The 19,485-nt window shown below is 46.0% G+C and overlaps 1 protein-coding gene across 1 annotated transcript in view; it reads right to left on the bottom strand.

Moving 5' to 3' along the window:
- Window positions 1-19,485, bottom strand: part of TBC1D32 (TBC1 domain family member 32) — a 151,283-nt gene that overhangs the window by 116,923 nt on the left and 14,875 nt on the right. Inside the window, exons 2-6 of the mRNA XM_077295932.1 lie at window positions 7,124-7,321; window positions 6,867-7,028; window positions 5,137-5,314; window positions 2,323-2,394; window positions 291-416 (exon numbers count right to left, since the gene is read on the bottom strand). Coding sequence (XP_077152047.1) covers window positions 291-416; window positions 2,323-2,394; window positions 5,137-5,314; window positions 6,867-7,028; window positions 7,124-7,278 — 693 coding nt within the window. The 5' untranslated portion in view covers window positions 7,279-7,321. The remainder of the gene's footprint in view (window positions 1-290; window positions 417-2,322; window positions 2,395-5,136; window positions 5,315-6,866; window positions 7,029-7,123; window positions 7,322-19,485) is intronic.

Below are 19,485 nucleotides of genomic sequence, written 5' to 3'. Positions count from 1 at the left end.
CCTCGACTCCCCCATGCACAATCGGTTGGTCGAGTACCTAGCTGCAGCCAGAATCATCTAGCTTATGTCCCAGGGTAGGCAGTTGGAAATGCAATAGGCGAATGTAGGTAAATAGTCTACTGTGTATGGGGGCATCCAGACTGTCGGCTGATCCCGCTTATATTGAGTTTGTGAGTGAGTGAGTTTGGCCGACTTTAGTCTAATATGTATAGTAACCTTTCCACGGATGCAATAGTCTGATATACCACTATGATAGCTGCCCATTGCCTTTAATTGCTTTACATCCTTACTGTGAACGTTGAGTCCGGATCAGCCAGAGCCACGGTGAGATTTTTATGAAGAACATTCCAACACTCACAATTGAGGACGTCTGATGGGGGAGCAGAACACAACGTCTGCATGGCCTCTTTCCGTACCTTTAGAGAAAAAGTGGAATTGAACAAACCCTGAAATATCACTTTAGATATTATAGGAGAGAATGCTCAGAATGATCACCAGGGTGACAAAGAGTCAATGTCCATAAGAATTTGCTGCTGATCTTACTTCTTGGCTTCTTTTTTTACTGGCTGAGTACAAATCGAACTGGAGGTATAAATAGATTAAGGCAGTATTGTAGGCCAACGTCCACCATACTATTGGCCTAAACAGAATCTGCCATCTGGTTAAGGACACCCAACACAGAATACTGTGAATTCCGGTTTTCCACCCACCCGTTCACCAGTGCATGAAGACCATCATGTAACGAAGCAGATAAAACTCTCCACTACACATCACAGATTTCAGGTCAATAAATGGTTATTAACCCCTTCAAGATGGAGCCCTTTTTTGTTTTTGCCTTTCTATTTGTTCGCTCCCCTTCTTCCCGCAGCCATAACTTTTTTATTTTTATGTCAATATGGCCATATGAGGGCTTGTTTTTTGCGGGACGATAACATTGGTTTTACCATATCGTGTACTCAAAAATGGGGAAAAAATTCAAAGTGCGGTGAAATTGCAAAAAAAAGTGCAATTCCACAACTGTGTTTTGGATTTTTTGTTTTACCATGTTCACCAAATGCTAAAACTGACCTGCCATTATAATTCTCCAGGTCATTGGGAGTTCATAGATACCAAACATGTCTAGGTTCTTTTTTTTATATATATAAGTGGTAAAAAACAAAACAAAACAAAGTTTAAAGTAAAAAAAAAAAAAAAAGTGTAATTTTCTGAGACCCGTAGTGTCTCCTTTTTTCATGATCTCGGGTTGGGTGAGGGTTTAATTTTTGTGCGCAGAGCTGACGTTTTTAATGATACCAATTTGGTGCAGATACGATCTTTTGATCGCCCGTTATTGCATTTTAATTCAAATGTCGTTGCAACCAAAAAAACGTAATTTTGACTTATTTTCTCGCTACGCCGTTTAGCGATCAGGTTAATCCTTTTTTTACATTGATAGATCGGGAGATTCTGAACGTGGCGATACCAAATATGTGCTCATAGCAAGCCGGCAATGACAACCATAGAGGTCAGAAGGAGACCTCTGGTTGTCATGCCAACCTATCGGTGACCCATGATCACGTGACCGGGGTCACCGATGGGTGGATTTACTACAAGATTGCCGGAAGCGCATGTTAAATGCCGCTGTCAGCGTTTAACGGGTTATATAGCCGCGGGTGGATCGCGATTCCACCCGCGGCTATTCCAGGCACATGTCAGCTCTTCAAATCAGCTGACATGTGCCGGGAAAGATGTGAGCTCACCGCCGAAGCCCACATCAAAAGGGGGAGACACGAAATGCGCAGTACTAGTCGGCGCATGTCGTGAAAACTGCGCTTTAGGTTGGAAAATGAAAGTCTTGGAGTTTTGCAACTCAAAAGAATCAACTTGATCCGTCTAGAAGTTGAAGGACAATGTCCATATCAGTAAATGGCTTCTATAAAACAGTGTAAGAAAAGATAGGGTGTCATTTTCTCACACACACCCTGCCACCATGTGGCCTCCCTCCCACTAATTGCAGGGCACGCATATAATAAAGGCATTCGATAAAGAAAAGCATGTCAAGGACAAATTCAAGGATGGCACAATGTTATAAGAAAGTACAGAAGAACACTGTAGAGTAAAGTAGGCTTCTCTACATACACTGTAAGTTATGCTATGCTGGTAGATATTAGGTGTAAGGAAAACATGTTATCCTTGACAAATCGCATTTTTAACTACTTCACAAACATACTTGGGCAATCCTCGCATGTGTATGCATACCCGGGCACCCCGATGCTCACTCGAGTGGTGAGCACGCTCTCTCATCACTAATCACCAGTAATAACCGTCACATATACCCTGTACCTCCTCGGGCTGACTTGGATCCAGCTGCTCAGCAATTATCTGTAACTGTTCCTGATTCATGAACGTATAACTCTGAAAAATAAGATAAAATATACAGAAATTGTAATAAGGGTGAGGTTCTTGATATTCTTCTAGTCGGTGGCATTGGAAGCTCATTCTAGCCTTTCTATTGTGACTTTTAGTCTTTCTGAGGGAGACAGGACCATGGCTGTGCAATGTGTTTGTATGAGAACTGCATTATGTGCAATTTCCCAATGGGCTCAGTAGTTAGCACTGTTCATTTGCTGCATTGGGGTTCTAGGACAAAACCCACCAAGGGCACCATCTGCATATAGTTCCTATGTTCTACCCATATTCAGTAGGCCTCTTTTGAGTACTCCAGTTTTACCCAACTAACTCAAGGACATAGTGATCATCTAGCTTTCGCCATATTTGTCCTTAGTGCGTGTATGAGATTAAAGAAGCCCTCCGCCCATAAAAGTTTTTATCCTCTTAACTTATTTTAGTCATCATATGATATGCCACTGTGTACTTACAATTGCTTATTTTGCCTTTCTACCCAGCTAATTCTTCTCTTTTCTCTGCTCTGTGTAGAAACAGAAAGTCTCTTGCCCCTGCATAAATCCTTTGCTTCTTCAACTCCTGACCCAGCTGCTCTCTCCTCCCCATCAGGAACTTTTGCAGTGATGACTAGTGTTGAGCATTCCGATACCGCAAGTATCGGGTATCGGCCGATATTTGCGGGTATCGGAATTCCGATACCGAGATCCGATACTTTTGTGGTATCAGGTATCGGTATCGAAACAACATTAATGTGTAAAATAAAGAATTAAAATAAAAAATATTGCTATACTCACCTCTCCGACGCAGCCTGGACCTCACCGGGGGAACCGGCAGCGTTCTTTGCTTAAAATGCGCGCGTTTACTTCCTTCCGTGACGTCACAGCTTGTGATTGGTCGCGTGCCGCCCATGTGGCCGCGACGCGACCAATCACAGCAAGCCGTGACGTAATTTTCAGGTCCTCAATGACTAATTCTAGGCATTCAGGATTTTAAAATTACGATCCGGCTTGTGATTGGTCGCGTCGCGGTCACATGGGCGACGCGACCAATCACAAGCCGTGACGTCACGGGAGGCAGGAAACGCGCGCATTTTAAAATTACGTCACGGCTCGTGATTGGTTGCGTGCCGCCCATGTGACCGCGACGCGACCAATCACAGCAAGCCGTGACGTAATTTCAGGTCCTCAATGCAGAATTAGGCATACAGGACCTGAAAATTACGTCACGGCTTGCTGTGATTGGTCGCGTCGCGGCCACATGGGCGGAAGGAAGTAAACGCGCGCATTTTAAGCAAAGAACGCCAGGTCTCTCGGTGAGGTCCAGGCTGCGTCGGAGAGGTGAGTATAGCAATATTTTTTATTTTAATTCTTTATTTTACACATTAATATGGATCCCAGGGCCTGAAGGAGAGTTTCCTCTCCTTCAGACCCTGGGAACCATCAGGGATACCGTCCGATACTTGAGTCCCATTGACTTGTATTGGTATCGGGTATCGGTATCGGATTAGATCCGATACTTTGCCGGTATCGGCCGATACTTTCCGATACCGATACTTTCAAGTATCGGACGGTATCGCTCAACAATAGTGATGACTTATGCAGAGAAAATTGATCGCCTGTTTCTCTATAGAGCTTAGGAGTCAGCCAGTCAGTTTTTAATCATGTCAGGTAATAAACCTAATGGAAAAAGGAAGAATTATCTGGGTAGAAAGGCAAAATGAGCAATTGTAAGTACACAGTGCTATATAATATGAGGATTGTAATATATTAAGAGGATAAAAACTTTGTTGGGAGGAGGGTTTTTTAAAAATTGAATATATTCAGACAGGTATTCATTTCAATCTTTAACAACAGTCCAGTAAGTGACAGACAACTACTTGCGCTGCTCTCGGATTACATAGCAAAACTGCTAACATATTCAGTTTAAAGATGTCTGTTCTACAGGTGAGTGCCCTTTAAAGGGAACCTGTCACCCCCCCAGGCGTTTGCAACTAAAAGAGCCACCTTGTGCAGCACAAATGCTGCATTCTGACAAGTTGGCTCTTTTAGTTATGATGCCTGCACACGCTGAAATAAAACGTTTATAAAATGTGCCCCCTCATACCCTGAAACCGTCCCAAAGGCGGGACTTTCCTTCCTAATTAGACGCCGCACAGCTGTCACTCCGGGCCTGTGCGCGTCGGGGGCCGCCTCCTCTTGCAGCATTATCGTCCCCAGCGCCTGCGCGTTTTTTTTTTTTGGGCTTGCGCAGTTGCACTACCCTTCGTACTTACAGCGCAGGCGCCGGGGACGATAATGCAGCAAGAGGAGGTGGCGCCCGGCGCGCACAGGCCCGGAGTGACGGCTGTGCTGCGTCTGATTAGGAAGGAGAGTCCCACCCCCGGGACGGTTTCACGGTATTAGGGGGCACATTTTAAAAATCTTTATTTCAGCGTGTGCAGGGAGCATAACTTTAAGAGCCACCTTGTCAGAATGCAGCATTAGGCTGCACAAGGTGGCTCTTTTAGTTACAAACGCCTGAGGGGGGTGACAGGTTCCCTTTAATCATTCTGAATATTTTACACTTATGTCTTTTTTTACTACAGTTATGGATATGGTTTGACTACATAGGATCATTTTTTTAATTGACAGAATGTACTGTCTTCATTGGTCACATGAGGTGATTTATCAGAGGAGCATGGCTACTGCAGTGAATATATGAAAAATTAGTGGATATATAAGTGAATATTTGAAAGAGTGAAATAAAATGTACCTGATTGAAAGAAGAATCGCTGTCAGAGCAGTTATCCATGAATCTACTGCTATGCTGCTCATGCAAAGCTTTCCTCTGCATTCCTCGGTTCTTGGCCTGATCCTCTTCAAACTTATTGAGAAGAGTTTCCACTACGGCCATCATCACATTCTTTAGTGACAGCATCATCTCCGTGTACCTGAAGTAAAATCATTATTTTTATGAAAGCATTTGAAGCTAATTCATACTAGCAAGCTATTCAGAATTATTTTTGTACTTGGGGCAAAATTTCGAGAAGATTTAATTAAGCAGGTCTTCTAGCAATTAGCAGGTACTAGTAACACTGGTAATGAAACCTCAATGAGATGCCAGGTAACCTCTGACGTCTGTTGTTCACGTCACCTCTGCAGTAGAAGTTTCTAGGCACTCTATGAAAGGCTTGAATGGTGTCGGCAATCTTCTAAAATGATAACCCTTTTACTCCACCTTGACAAATAAGGAGAGGATTGCAATTCTTATTGGTGGAGCACTGTTAGTAGAGTAAATCAAGAGTCACTAGCTACAGTAGACTACCTCTTTAAAGGGGCTGTCCAGTGGATAAAAGCTAGACGTCTGAATGTTGTAGGCCATATTGCTAGGCCTTCATCTATGACTTAGAAAGAGGTTTTCCATGCTGAAATTAAAAGTCAGGAGTCATTCTATGTGACTGCCGAATTATGACAATTAAGACTCCAATTCTCTTCTATTGAGAGAACAGGATGAGACCAGTCACAAATCACATAAATGGGTTCACACGACTTATTCACACACTGAGGTCAACTCTGACACATGGTAAGGTTTTTAATGTTAGACCGTGTAGGACCATCCTGATCAGGGGCGCCTTGTCGACTGTGGGATGGCTTTTATGCTATTTTAGCTCAAAAACAATATTACTAAGAACACTGTGTTATCTAAATGCGCTTTTGCTTTTTACTTATTTAATTACAGGGTTTATGTTAATTTTGTTTCTTGTAGGGTTTGCAAGATCCACAGTAGTCTGTATATGCCCTGAGAAGCTCTTGCTTCTCCACAGTGAGCCATCTTATATCCCCTCTTGTGTAACTACACATAGTACGGCGATAACAGCATCTCCCCCTGTGTATAAAGCAAACAGCATCTTTCCTATGTTTAAATGCGGCACACACCCAATCTCTATCCACAGTCTCAATGAGAAGCAGGAAGTCTCCCACATCTGTTACCTAGTGAGACAGCAGAAAGCCTGAACTTCAACTTCTCTTTCTTATAGGGCCAGAGCTAATCACTACATTTAACAGCAATTTCTTAGTTTTCCTCATTAAACTAAAGATGGAAATCGCAACACCACGTAGGAAAAATAGTGGAACTATGGAAATCACAAGATCGAGAGACATTTTACTAAAATGCAAATGATAAAAAAATGGAAACAAATTTTTCAAAACATCTCAATAAATACTATACATATATGATATATATGTATTTACGCACACACAGAGAAAAATGTTATATTTTGGTTTCTTAATATCATGAAGTTAAGGATGTCATAGGCCCTCTTTAACATTTAATTTTATTTTGGTTAGGTGATAGCTGCCAAACCATAGGAGAATGAATAAAGAAGCGATGAGCCTAGGAGCAGTCACTTACAGAAACAGTCGAGCACAGCACACTTATCCTCCCTGTTTTAGAGAACTACAGGGTCTAGTACACTTGCAGATCACATCAATGTACAAACTCACTCTTTGGACTCTCGAGTCTGTTTGGTAACACGTTGTACGAGTGTATCATAACCAGATCCCTCTCCTTGTGTCTGAGCAAAAGTGCATCTCTCCGTTTCGTCATCAATCACTGATCCCAAGGAGCTCTTGATGTAATGTCTCAAGTACTTCACCAGCTCATAGCTGTGAAAATGGACAGAAAATAAATACATTGATTAGATGTAATAAAACATGGAGCATAAGATTACCTAGACTTTACACAAAGCTGGAACAATTACTTGTGGAAATGTTCATCAGTCTCCTCCAGATGCAGCAGGATCTCCTCCGCACAGTCTGCAGATGGTGCCACAGCCAGCTTTTCCTTCACACTCTGTAGCAATTGTCTAACCATGGACTGGAGGGAGACCTCATCCTCGGCTGAAAAGCTCGCCATTATACACACGTCCGTCAGTGCTACTGAGTAGCAAAGCTGTAGACTAAATGGAGAAAGCGATAAGTTACGCCACAACTTTTTTGAACTTCAGCTGGAAGTGATATAACCAGTGTAGAGCTGTGGAATACCAGTAATACCAGTACTGAGAGATCAAAATTGAGTACTGAAGGAGTTGACAAGATTTTTTCCTTGTCACGGGAGCCAGACTTGCACTTAGCCTTTTTTATTTTTTTAATAGTTAAGGCAATTATTTCACCTACACAAAGAGAAAAAAAACAAGAACTATATATATATATATATATATATATATATATATATATATATATATATATATACACCCTGTCATCTGCAGAACGTGCCGGAGTTTACATACACTATATAAAAAGACACATATGCATGTTTTGCTCATTATCTGACATGAAATCAGAATAAACCTTTCCCATTTTAGGTCAATTAAGATTACCATAATTATTAATATTTACCAAATGCCAAAACAATGCGAGAAAGAGAATGTTTTAAGGCATTTTTATTACTTACTGCAAAGTCAAAAGTTTACATACATTTCATTAGTATTTGGTACCATTTCCCTTAAACTGAATGACTTGGGTCAAACAATTGGGATATCCTTCCACAAGCTTGTCAAAATAGTTGGCCGGAATTTGGGCCCATTCCTCGTAACAAAACTAGTGTATCTCATCCAGGTTTGTAGGTCGCCTTGCTCGCACCTGCCTTTTCAGCTTTGCCCATACATTTTCAATTGGATTGTGATGGCCACGCCAAAACATTGACTTGTTTATCCTTAAGCTACTTTGTTACCATTTTGGCAGTATGCTTTGGGTTGTTGTTAGTGTTGAGCGATACCGTCCGACACTTGAAAGTATCGGTATCGGATAGTATCGGCCGATACCCGAAAAATATCGGATATTGCCGATACCGATACCCGATACCAATGCATTTCAATGGGGCGCAAAGTATCGGAATAGTTCCCAGGGTCTGAAGGAGAGGAAACTCTCCTTCAGGCCCTGGGATCCATATTCATGTGTAAAATAAAGAATTAAAATAAAAAATATGGATATACTCACCTCTCCGGTGGCCCCTGGATTTTACCGCTGTAACCGGGAGCCTCCGTTCCAAAGAATGAGCGCGTGAAGGGCCTTCGATGACGTCGCGGCTTCTGATTGGTCGCGTGACCGCTCACATGACCAATCAGAAGCCGCGACGTCAGCCGCGACGTCATCGAAGGTCCTTCACGGGCTCATTCTTAGGAACGGAGGCTCCCGGTTACAGCGGTAAGATCCAGGGGCCACCGGAGAGGTGAGTATATGGATATATATGGATATACTCACCTCTCCGGCGGCCCCTGGACCTTACTGCTGTAACCGGGAGCCTCCGTTCCTAAGAATGAGCACGTCATCGAAGGCCCTTCACGTGCTCATTCTTAGGAACGGAGGCTCCCGGTTACAGCGGTAAGATCCAGGGGCCACCCGAGAGGTGAGTATATCCATATTTTTTATTTTAATTCTTTATTTTACACATGAATATGGTTCCGATACCGATTCCCGATACCACAAAAGTATCGGAACTCGGTATCGGAATTCCGATACCGCAAGTATCGGCCGATACCCGATACTTGCGGTATCGGAATGCTCAACACTAGTTGTTGTCCATTTGGAAGACTCATTTCCGCCCAAGCTTCAACTTCATGGCTGATGTCTTGAGATGTTGCTTCAGTATTGCCACATAATCCTCTTTTCTCATGATGCCATCCATTTTGTGAAGTGCACCAGTCCCTCCTGCAGCAAAACAATCCCACAACATGATGCTGCCACCCCCGTGTTTCACAGTTGGTATGGTGTTCTTAGGCTTCCAAGCTTCTCCTTTTTTCTCCAAACGTAACGATGGTCATTATGCCCATACAGTTCAATTTTAGTTTCATCAGACCACAGGACATGTCTCCAAAAATTAAGATCTTTGTTCTTGTGTGCATCTGCGAACATTAATCTGGCTTTTTTTATGATTCTTTTGGAGTAATGTCTTCTTCCTGGCAGAGTGGCCTTTCAGCCCATGTTGATACGGTACTTCTCTCATTGTAGATATTGACACAATCTTACCAGCTTCCGCCATGATCTTCACAAGGTCTTTTGCGTTTGTCCTTGGGTTGATATGTACATGTCGGATTAAAGAACATTCATCTCTGGGGCACAGAACCCGTCTCCTTCCTGAGCGGTATGACGGCTGGACATTCCCATCTTGTTTGTACTTGCGTATAATTGTTTGTACAGATGAATGAGGCACCTTCAGGTATCTTGAAATTGTACGCAAGAATGAGCCAGGCTTGTGCAAGTCCACAATTCTCTTCCTGATTACTTGGCTGATTTCTTTAGACTTTCCCATGATGCTACACATAGAAACAGTGTGTTTCAGGTGTTCATTAAAATACATCCACAGGTGTGTCTCTAATTAACACAGATGTTGCAAAAAAAACTATCAGAACCTCCAAACACATGACGGCATCATATAGGCAGTCCAGAATTGTTTAATGGCATTGTAATCTTAGTGAATGTAAACTTTTGACTTAGCAATAAACAATAAAAATGTCTTAAAACATTCTCTATCTCTCTCATTATTCTGGCATTTGGCAAATAATAATTATGGCAATCCTAATTGACCTAAAACGGGAAAGGATTATTCTGATTTTATGTCCGATATTGAGGAAAAACATGCATGTGTGTCTTTTTATATAGTGTATATAAACTTCTGGTTTAAACTCTGTATACATATTGTTAGGTGTCGAGTTCCCACCACTGCACATGGGGAATCTCGAACCATGTCCGCTGCGGTCTCCCATTCTCCTTCAGCCGCAGTGGAGCCTGCTCAGCAGAGACGTCGGTCCATGGTCTGGCTCAAACAGATACTGTGCGTTTGGTTACAGCTGCCATTCCAGGCTCGGCCTTTGTGGCCAGCATTGATCAGCGGCGAGCAGACATTCCGAGGACTAAGTCCTGCTTTTCTTCTACTGAGCATGCCCACGGGACGACCTCTCATTGGTGGTCGGGGGTCACATGCTCAGGTCCTGTAGCAGCTCCGTTTGGAGCACTAGGAAGGTCCTGGAAGGCCACAGATACACTGTGTTCCAAATTATTATGCATATTGGATTTAAGTGTGATAAAGATTTAATTGTTTTGTTTTTCAAATAAACTCGTGGATGGTATTGTGTCTCAGGGCTCAATGCATCACTGAAATCAATCTTAAACACGTGATAATTGGTTTTCCAGATTATTCTAATTAAAGGAAAACTACTTAAAAATGATGTTCCACATTATTAAGCAGGTCACAGTTTTCAAGTAACATGGGAAAGAAAAAGGATCTCTCTGCTGCCGAAAAGCATCAAATAGTGCAATGCCTTGGTGAAGGGATGAAAACATTAGAAATTTCTCGAAAACTTAAGCGTGATCATCGTAGTGTTAAGAGATTTGTGGCTGAATCTGAGCACAGATGTGTTTATGCTGATAAAGGCATAATGAGGAAGATTTCTGCCAGGCAAGTTCATCAGATTAAGAGAGCAGCTGCTAAAAAGCCATTACAAAGCAGCAAACAGATATTTGAAGCTGCTGGTGCCTCTGGAGTCCCCCGAACCTCAAGGTGTAGGCTCCTTCAAAGGCTTGCTGTGGTGCATAAACCTACTATTCGGCCACCCTTAAACAGTGTTCACAAGCAGAAATGGTTGCATTGGGCCCACACATACATGAAGACTAATTTCCAAACAGTCTTGTTTACTGATAAGCGTTGAGCAACCCTAGATGGTCCAGATGGATGGAGTAGTGGATGGTTGGTGGATGGCACCATGTCCCAACAAGGCTGCAACGTCAGCAAGGAGGTGGAGGAGTCATGTTTTGGGCCGGAATCATGGAGAAACAGCTGGTAGGGTCCTTTAAGGTTCCTGAAGGTGTGAAAATGACCTCTGCAAAGTATACTGTATAGAGTTTCTGACTGACAACTTTCCTCCATGGTATAAAAAGCAGAAACGTGCCTTCAGGAGCAAAATCATCTTCATGCATGACAATGCACCATCTCATGCTGCAAAGAATACCTCATTGGCTGCTATGGGCATAAAAGGAGATAAACTCAACCATCTTCCCCTGACCTCAACCCTATAGAGAACCTTTGGAGTATCATCAAGCAAAAGATCTAGGAGTGTGGGAGGCAGTTCGCATCAAACCAGCAGCTCTGGGAGGCTATTCCAACTTCATGCAAAGAAATACAAGCAGAAACTCTCCAAAAACTCACAAGTTCAATGGATGCCAGAATTGTTAAGGTGACATCAAAGAAGGGTCCTATGTTAACATGCAACTTGGCCCGTTAGGATGTTTTAGAGTTAAATAGATTTTTTTATTCAGTTAATGTGACCTCCTAATGCTGCTAATTCCACAAATGAGCATTTTCAGTTCTTTAAAACATATCAAATGTTTAGAAACTCTGCTGTGCCTAATAATTTGGAACAGTGCATTTTAAGTTTTTATTCATTTTGGAGATTACCGTATTTTTCGGACTATAGGACGCACCGGACTATAAGGCGCACCCAGGTTTTAGAGGTGGAAAAAAATATTTGAAGCAAAAAAAATGTGGTAAAATATTTAATAACATAAATAACATACTATTATATGTGGTGTTATTATATATAATAGTATGTTATTATGTTGGAAGCTGCGGGACCAGTGTGGTGTCTGTATACTATATGAAGACACTGGAGGGTGAGTATAAGAATGGGGGCACAGGGCTTATAGTGAAAGCACCACTCCAGCACTGCAAAATAACACTGGAGTGCTGCTTTAAAATCCCATGGGAGAACTATAACTCCCAGCATGTCCTGCAGATCCTATGACATGCTGCGAGTTATAGTTCACCAAAGGAGTGGCAGAGTGCTTTATTGTGTTTTGTAAAGACTAACCTCTTAATTGTGGGAGCCAGCCTGTGGTGAGGTAAAAGCTGGAGCATCCCATGGCTGCACACACAGAGCCCTCTCTCTTGTTGCCTTTCCACAGCGCACGCGCAGCACATAGGAGGAAGCTGCAGATTCTAGGTGGGAGCCTGAAGGACCTATGATGATATCAGAAGAGGGAGGGCTCTGAGCTGCCATGTGAGGCTCCAGCCCGCCCACTTCTGACATCACACAGGTCCTCCTTGTGCACCACAGACAGCTCAGCGTCCAGCACAGGCAGGTATGCAGCGATCTCCTGGCCCCTGCTGCTGCTGCCTCCTCCCCCGGACACACAGATTCTCCCCAGAATCAGTGCTGGGGAAACTGTGTGTCGCTGCTTAAGTGCAGTATTCATTTGCTGCTCCCCGCTCACCGCTCAGCTGATCGGTGGGCGGGGAGCCGCTAATGAATATTCACTGCACTTTATCAGCGGGGCCATGTGGTTTCCCCAGCAGCTGATTCCGGCAGCGGGGACATCCTGAAGTGGGATATCATTGCGATCCCACTCGCTGCTGCCCCCCTCCCCACATGCTATATCCGTACTATAAGATGCACCCACACTTTCCTCCCAAATTTGGAGGAAAAAAAGTGCGTCTTATAGTCGGAAAAATACGGTATACTGTTATCATTGGGAGGTTTCTTCAATAAAATTTGATGTATACTCTAACGGGTGATTACTTTTATTAGACTGACTGTCATTTGCACCAACCATTTAGGAAAATCCGATAAAAATGTCAGTTGCATAATAATTTGGAACATAGTGTATAAAAGGTTTGCATGGCCGCTCGACCATGCGCTAGTATAAATCAGAAATCGTGTGTGTGGATGTGTGACTGAATCTGGTGAAAGCTCCTTAATCATACCCATCACTAGTGTTGTTGAATGTACTTGGGTGATTGAGCTACCTAGAGCCAGACTGTGCCATCCAGCACTAGGCATGAGTACACAGCGTCAATTAGCAGCGAACGCCAGTGCGGCGCCTTGAGCAACTAGTGCGCTTTCCTAGCCCTAGTTAGGGTGGTTAGTGGCATCCGCCAGAGCGGCGCTGTATGCACTCAGTGCGGTAAATCATTAGGTTTTTCCCTGGCACCGCAGTTGCGGCACCGAGTGCTAGTGGTCTAGAGGGACTCTAACCCCGAGTCCTTGGGGCAGAGTCCTGTGACCCAATACTAGCGTTCACTCTGCGATATTGCGGCCCTGTGACACAACAGGGTGCGCTTCCTTACATAGGGGGTGAAGCTAACCCGTGTGTGTTCACATTATACCGCCATATACTGTCCGCCATTACCGAGCAGCAGGTGTCATCTCTGCACGGTGGACCCCAGGCTGCGAACGCTCCTTATACCATCCTTATAATTATTTGGTGCGTTCTGCCAGCCCTAACATTATTCTAGCGCCAGGGTCTGGCTAGTAATGGCGGACAAACAGCGACTACAGCGGTACATCTAGCAGTTGGAGGGCAGGTTGGCGGCTCTCGAGCACACAACCTCAGCCTTGGATGTTACCGCAGTTGCTGCTCAGGCTGCTAGCGTGGCTGCAGATACTTTGTCCACTGCCACCCCTGCTCCAACATTATCCCGTCTCCCATTGAAAGACAAGTTTGCTGGTGACAGTAAACTGTGTCGGGGATTCGTGAGCCAGTGTGCTATACAGCTCCTGGCTGCACATTTTCCCACAGAGCGGGTTAAGGTGGGATTTATTATATCCCTCCTGTCGGACAGGGTGTTGGAGTGGGCAAACGCCGCTGTGGGAGCGCGACGATCATGTGGTGCAGAGTGCTCCGCGGTTCTTGGGCACTCTGAAACAGGTCTTTTTGGGACCTTGTGTCACCCATGATACGGCGCTCTAACTGCTGGCATTGACACGGTTCGTCCATGGTCAGCCATTTTGCTGTCAACTTCCGGACTTTGGCATCTGAGCTGGAGTGGCCGGATAAAGTCCTCATCCCTGTATTCTGGAGTGGACTGGCTGACCATGCGAAGGATGCCTTGGCCCCTAGGGAGATTCCTGCCACACTGGAGGAGCTAATAGGTCTATCTACCCGCATCAACCTTCGTTATAAAGAGCGAAGGTTGGAGCAAGACCAGTGTAGGCAGAGGTTTCGGCTGGCTTCCACATTCGCCAAACCTCTGGAATCTCCGGTCCAAGCGTCCGAGCCACATGAGGCCATGGACGTGTCACGAACGGGGTCTAAGTCCCGGACCGCTTGTGCACTCAAGGTCTGTCCTGTCTGCCAGCAGTCGGGACATTATGCCAGGAAATGTCCCCAGCGGTCGGGAAAACGTCTAGTAGTTGTAGGAGGAGGTACACTAGACACGGCGACGTTTTCCTCCAAATTGTCCTTCAGGGGGACAATTACCTTAGGCCCATTCACTCATACGGTAGAGATTTGCGTGGAATCCGGGGCGGAGGGCAACTTCATGTCATCTGCCTTCACCCAACGGCACACAATACCTCTGGTGATGCTCGCCAAACCAATGACCGTACGAATGGTGAATGGGTCGACACTGCCCTCACAGATAACACACCAGACCATCCCATTTACTTTTTCTATGTCGCCACCCCTTCAGGAAATTATCTCCCTGCTAGTCAGTCCCGAGGGAATTGATGAGGTCCTGTTAGGGATACCATGGCTACACTACCACTCTCCTCATATAGAGTGGTCCTCTGGGAGAATTCTGGGATGGAGTGAATCATGTGAGGGTAGATGTCTGAGGGAGTGCGTTCAGGTTGCTACTACTGAAGTACCCACAGACCTTTCCTCTCTCACCAAGCACTATTGGCCCTATGCGGACGTGTTCTCCAAGAGGGCTGCAGAGACCCTTCCGCCCCTATGACTATCCTATTGACCTCTTGCCTGGTGCAGAGCCTCCCCGGGGTCGAGTCTATCCCTTATCTCTCCCGGAGATGGAGGCGATGACCCAATACATCCAGGAGAATCTGGCAAGAGGATTCATTAGGAAGTCAGTGTCACCTGCAGGGGAAGGGTTCTTCTTCGTGCAGAAGAATGGTGAATTACGTCCATGCATAGATTACAGGAGTCTTAACGCCATCACCGTTAAGAACAAGTATCCTCTGCCCCTGATATCTGAGCTCTTCGATAGGTTGTGGGGAGCGAGGGTATTTACTAAGCTTGATCTGTGGGGAGCTTACAACCTGATTCACATCCGTGAGGGGGACGAATGGAAGACGGCATTTAACACCAGGGACGGGCACTATGAATACCTGGTGATGCCCTTTGGGCTTTGTAATGCTCCTGACGATTTCCAAGACTTTGTGAACGACATCTTCCGGGATCTGTTATCCACCTTGGTCGTAGTCTATCTGGATGATATTCTCATCTACTCTACAGATATAGACTCCCACCAGAGAGATGTTTGCAAAGTCTTTGACCTCCTACGGGCAAACTCCCTCTATGCCAAGTTGGAGAAATGTGTGTTTGAGCAGGAGTCCTTGGCTTTCTTGGGCTATATCATCTCCGCCCAGGGATTGGCTATGGATCCTGCCAAGCTACAGGCTGTGATGGACTGGCAAGAACCCCATTCTCTCAAAGCGGTGCAGCGCTTTATAGGGTTCATTAACTATTATCGCCAGTTCATTCCCCACTTCTCAACTTTGGTAGCTCCCTTGCTAGCCCTCACCAAGAAGGGAGCAAATCCCAAATTGTGGTCGGAGGAGGTCTCCAAGGCCTTCCTCTCTATTAAGTCCCACTTTGCTAGCGCTCCCATTCTACATCTCCCCGCTGTAGATAAACCTTTTATAATGGAGGTGGATGCCTCATCTGTCGGTGCTGGAGCAGTCCTATTCCAAAAGGATGCTCAAGGTCGGAATCATCCTTGCTTCTTTTTCTCTAAAACCTTCACAACGGCGGAGAGGAATTATACCATTGGGGACAGGGAGTTGCTAGCTATGAAGTTGGCCTTCTCGGAGTGGAGATACCTCCTGGAAGGGGCTCGTTTTCCCTTCCAAGTCTATACCGACCACAAAAATTTGGTTTACTTGCAGAATGCCCAGAGGCTAAATTCTCGCCAGGATAGATGGTCCTTGTTCTTCTCCTGTTTCCACTTCACTCTCCATTATCTTTCCGTGGAGAAGAACATCCATGCCGACGCTCTCTTCCGCTCCGTAGTATCATCAGTGGAGGAGGAGCCTCGGTTAATTGTCCCTTCGGAGAGTCTGAGGGCCGTGGCCCCCGTTTCGCTAGAGTCTGTGCCCCCGGGCAAGACTTTTGTGCCATTTGATTTGCGACCGGAGGTCCTCTCTTGAGCTCACTTGTCCAGGGTGGGTGGCTATTATGGGACTAAGAGGACATCTGAGCTTCTGGCGAGGACGTACTGGTGGCCGCATATGGCCCGTGACGTCGGAGACTATATTCAGGCATGTGTTTCCTGCACCAAGAATAAGTCTCCTCGACAACGGCCTGCTGGGTTACTTTACCCCCTGCCGGTGGCAGACAGGCCTTGGGAAATGGTCGGGATGGACTTCGTGGTGGGCTTACCCAAGTCCCGTAACTGCACCATTATTTGGGTAGTCACCGACCACTTTTCCAAAATGGTGCACTTGATGCCTCTTCCACGGCTACCTTCTGCACGGGCCTTGGCAGCGTTGTTTATCAAGCATATTTTCCGCTTACACGGTATGCCAGACAAAATTGTCAGTGACCGGGGTCCCCAGTTTACGTCTCGGTTCTGGAGAGAGCTGTCATCTACTCAGCATCGAGCTGAATCTCTCTTCAGCATACCATCCCGAGACGAATGGGTTGGTATAGAGGGCCAACCAGACCCTGGTCACATACCTGCGACATTTTGTTTCAGCCAGGCAGGATGACTGGGCATCCTTGCTACCATGGGCGGAGTTTGCACTGAACAACGCCGTAGCCGACTCCACTGGGCAGACGCCTTTCCTCCTTAACTACGGCCAGCATCCGTGGGTTCCTGTGCCCATGCCCGTGTCTTCCGCCGACTCCAGGGTGGCAGACTAGGCTGTGGAGGCACGTGACGTTTGGGACCGCACACACGATGCTATCCGGGCCTCCAAGGAGAGAATGAGGGTCTCCGCCGATGCACATCAGCGCCCCGCTCTGACCTTTGCTCCTGGTGACTTTGTGTGGCTCTCCGCCAGTAATATCAGGCAGTTGAGTCCACTAAGTTTGCGCCTCGCTACTTGGGTCCCTTCAAGGTCCTGGAACAGGTTAACCCTGTGGTCTACCGTCTGGCCCTTCCTCCTCGCCTAAGTATCACCGACACCTTTCATGTGTCCCTCCTAAAGCCCGTTCACATGTCCCGGTTTTCCGAGTCATCTGCAGGGACATCGGGTTCGTCCACAGACGACTACGGGGTGAACGCTATCATGGGGTGTAAGGTGGTAAGTGGCAAAAAATTCTATTTGGTGGATTGGAAGGGTTATGGCCCAGAGCAGTAGCGTAGCTACCGGGGGGGTAAAGGGTGCGGGCTCTGAGGGGGCCCACCTGGAGCTACGCTACTGTAACTGTAACTGCGCGCAACGATAGTTACATTCTGCGGCAGAGCAGGGAGAATCGATCTCCCTGCTCTGCCGCTATGGGGACCCTGAGCAGGCGGGGGGGCCCCCCGCCATCATCGGAAGATCAGAGGTACAGGCATTTAGCTGATACAGCTGATCGCATTGATGGGAGGAGCGCTGCGCTACTTCTCCCATCATCCCCCTGTCAGTGTCGGTGACTGACATAGCCGACACTGACAGCGGGCGCGATGACATCACTGCCCGGCGCCCGCTGTCAGGAGATCAGCGGGAGCAGAGCAGGAACCAGGAATAAGAGAGGTGAGTATTTATTTTTTTATGGGTGCTGCTGCCTTATTACAGGGTCTGCCTATGGGGATCTGCCGCCTTATTACAGGGTCTGCCTATGGGGGGCTGCCTTATTACAGGGTCTGACTATGGGGCTGCCTTATTACAGGGTCTGACTATAGGGGTGCTGCCTTATTATACGGTCTGACTATGGGGCTGCCTTATTACGGAGTCTGACTATGGAGCTGCCTTATTACAGGGTCTGACTATGGGGGCTGCCTCATTACAGGGTCTGACTATGGGGGTGCTGCCTTATTACAGGGTCTGCCTATAGGGATGCTGCCTTATTACAGGGTCTGACTATGGGTGCTGCCTTATTACAGGGTCTGCTGCCTATGGGGCTGCTGCCTTACTACAGGGTCTGCCTATGGGGGTGCTGCCTTATTATAGGGTCTGCCTTTGGGGATGCTGCTTTATACTACAGGGTCTGCCTATGGGGGCTGCCTTATGCTATAGAGTCTGCCTATAGGGAGTGCATTATACTATATTGTGGACTATTTGGTGCACTATGCTACTGTATATGGAGGCTATCTAGGGGGCCATCACACAGTATGGAGATTACAGTGTGGGGGTCATTATACATTGTTGGAGCCATCCGTTTGGGGGCTACAAAGGGGTTAGTATACTGTGTGGGTGGTACTATAGTGTGAGGGGGCATTATACTATGTATAAGAGAGCATCATACTGTGTATAGAGGAGCTGTACAGGGGGCAGACTCGGGACATTATTAAATGTAAAGTGGGCACTTATTGTTATAGGGGAACTCAGGTTACTGTGGCTATCAAAGGGGCACACAGGGCAATATTACTTTCTAGGAGGCAAAATATGGGCACTGTTTTCTAGGGCACTTGCACCCAGTATTACTATATTATAGAGAGTTGCTTTAGAATTTAGAGGGAAGAGAGAACCACACATCAGGTGCAGTAATAAGGACACATACAGCAGCAGCGGCTCAGTATTGGGGTATCAGGTGCAGTAATAGGGACACATACGGCAGCAGCGGCTCAGTATTGGGATATCAGGTGCAGTAATAGGGACACATACGGCAGCAGTGGCTCAGTATTGGGGTATCAGGTGCAGTAACAGAGACACATACAGCAGCGGCTCAGTATTGGGGTATCAGGGGTAGTAATAGGGACACATACGGCAGCAGCGGCTCAGTATTGGGGTATCAGGTGAAGTAATAGGGACACATATGGCAGCAGCGGCTCAGTATTGAGGTATCAGGTGGAGTAATAGGGACACATATGGCAGCAGTGGCTCAGTATTGGGGTATCAGGTGCAGTAATAAAGACACATACAGCAGCAGCGGCTCAGTATTGGGGTATCAGAGGCAGTAATAGGGACACTTACGGCAGCAGGGGCTCAGTATTGGGGTATCAGGTGAAGTAATAGGGACAAAT

Source organism: Ranitomeya variabilis, chromosome 3, assembly GCF_051348905.1.
Source record: "Ranitomeya variabilis isolate aRanVar5 chromosome 3, aRanVar5.hap1, whole genome shotgun sequence".
Classification (NCBI taxonomy): domain Eukaryota; kingdom Metazoa; phylum Chordata; class Amphibia; order Anura; family Dendrobatidae; genus Ranitomeya; species Ranitomeya variabilis.
Note: the sequence above shows the minus strand (reverse complement) of the source record. Positions and strands in the feature narration are given on the sequence as shown.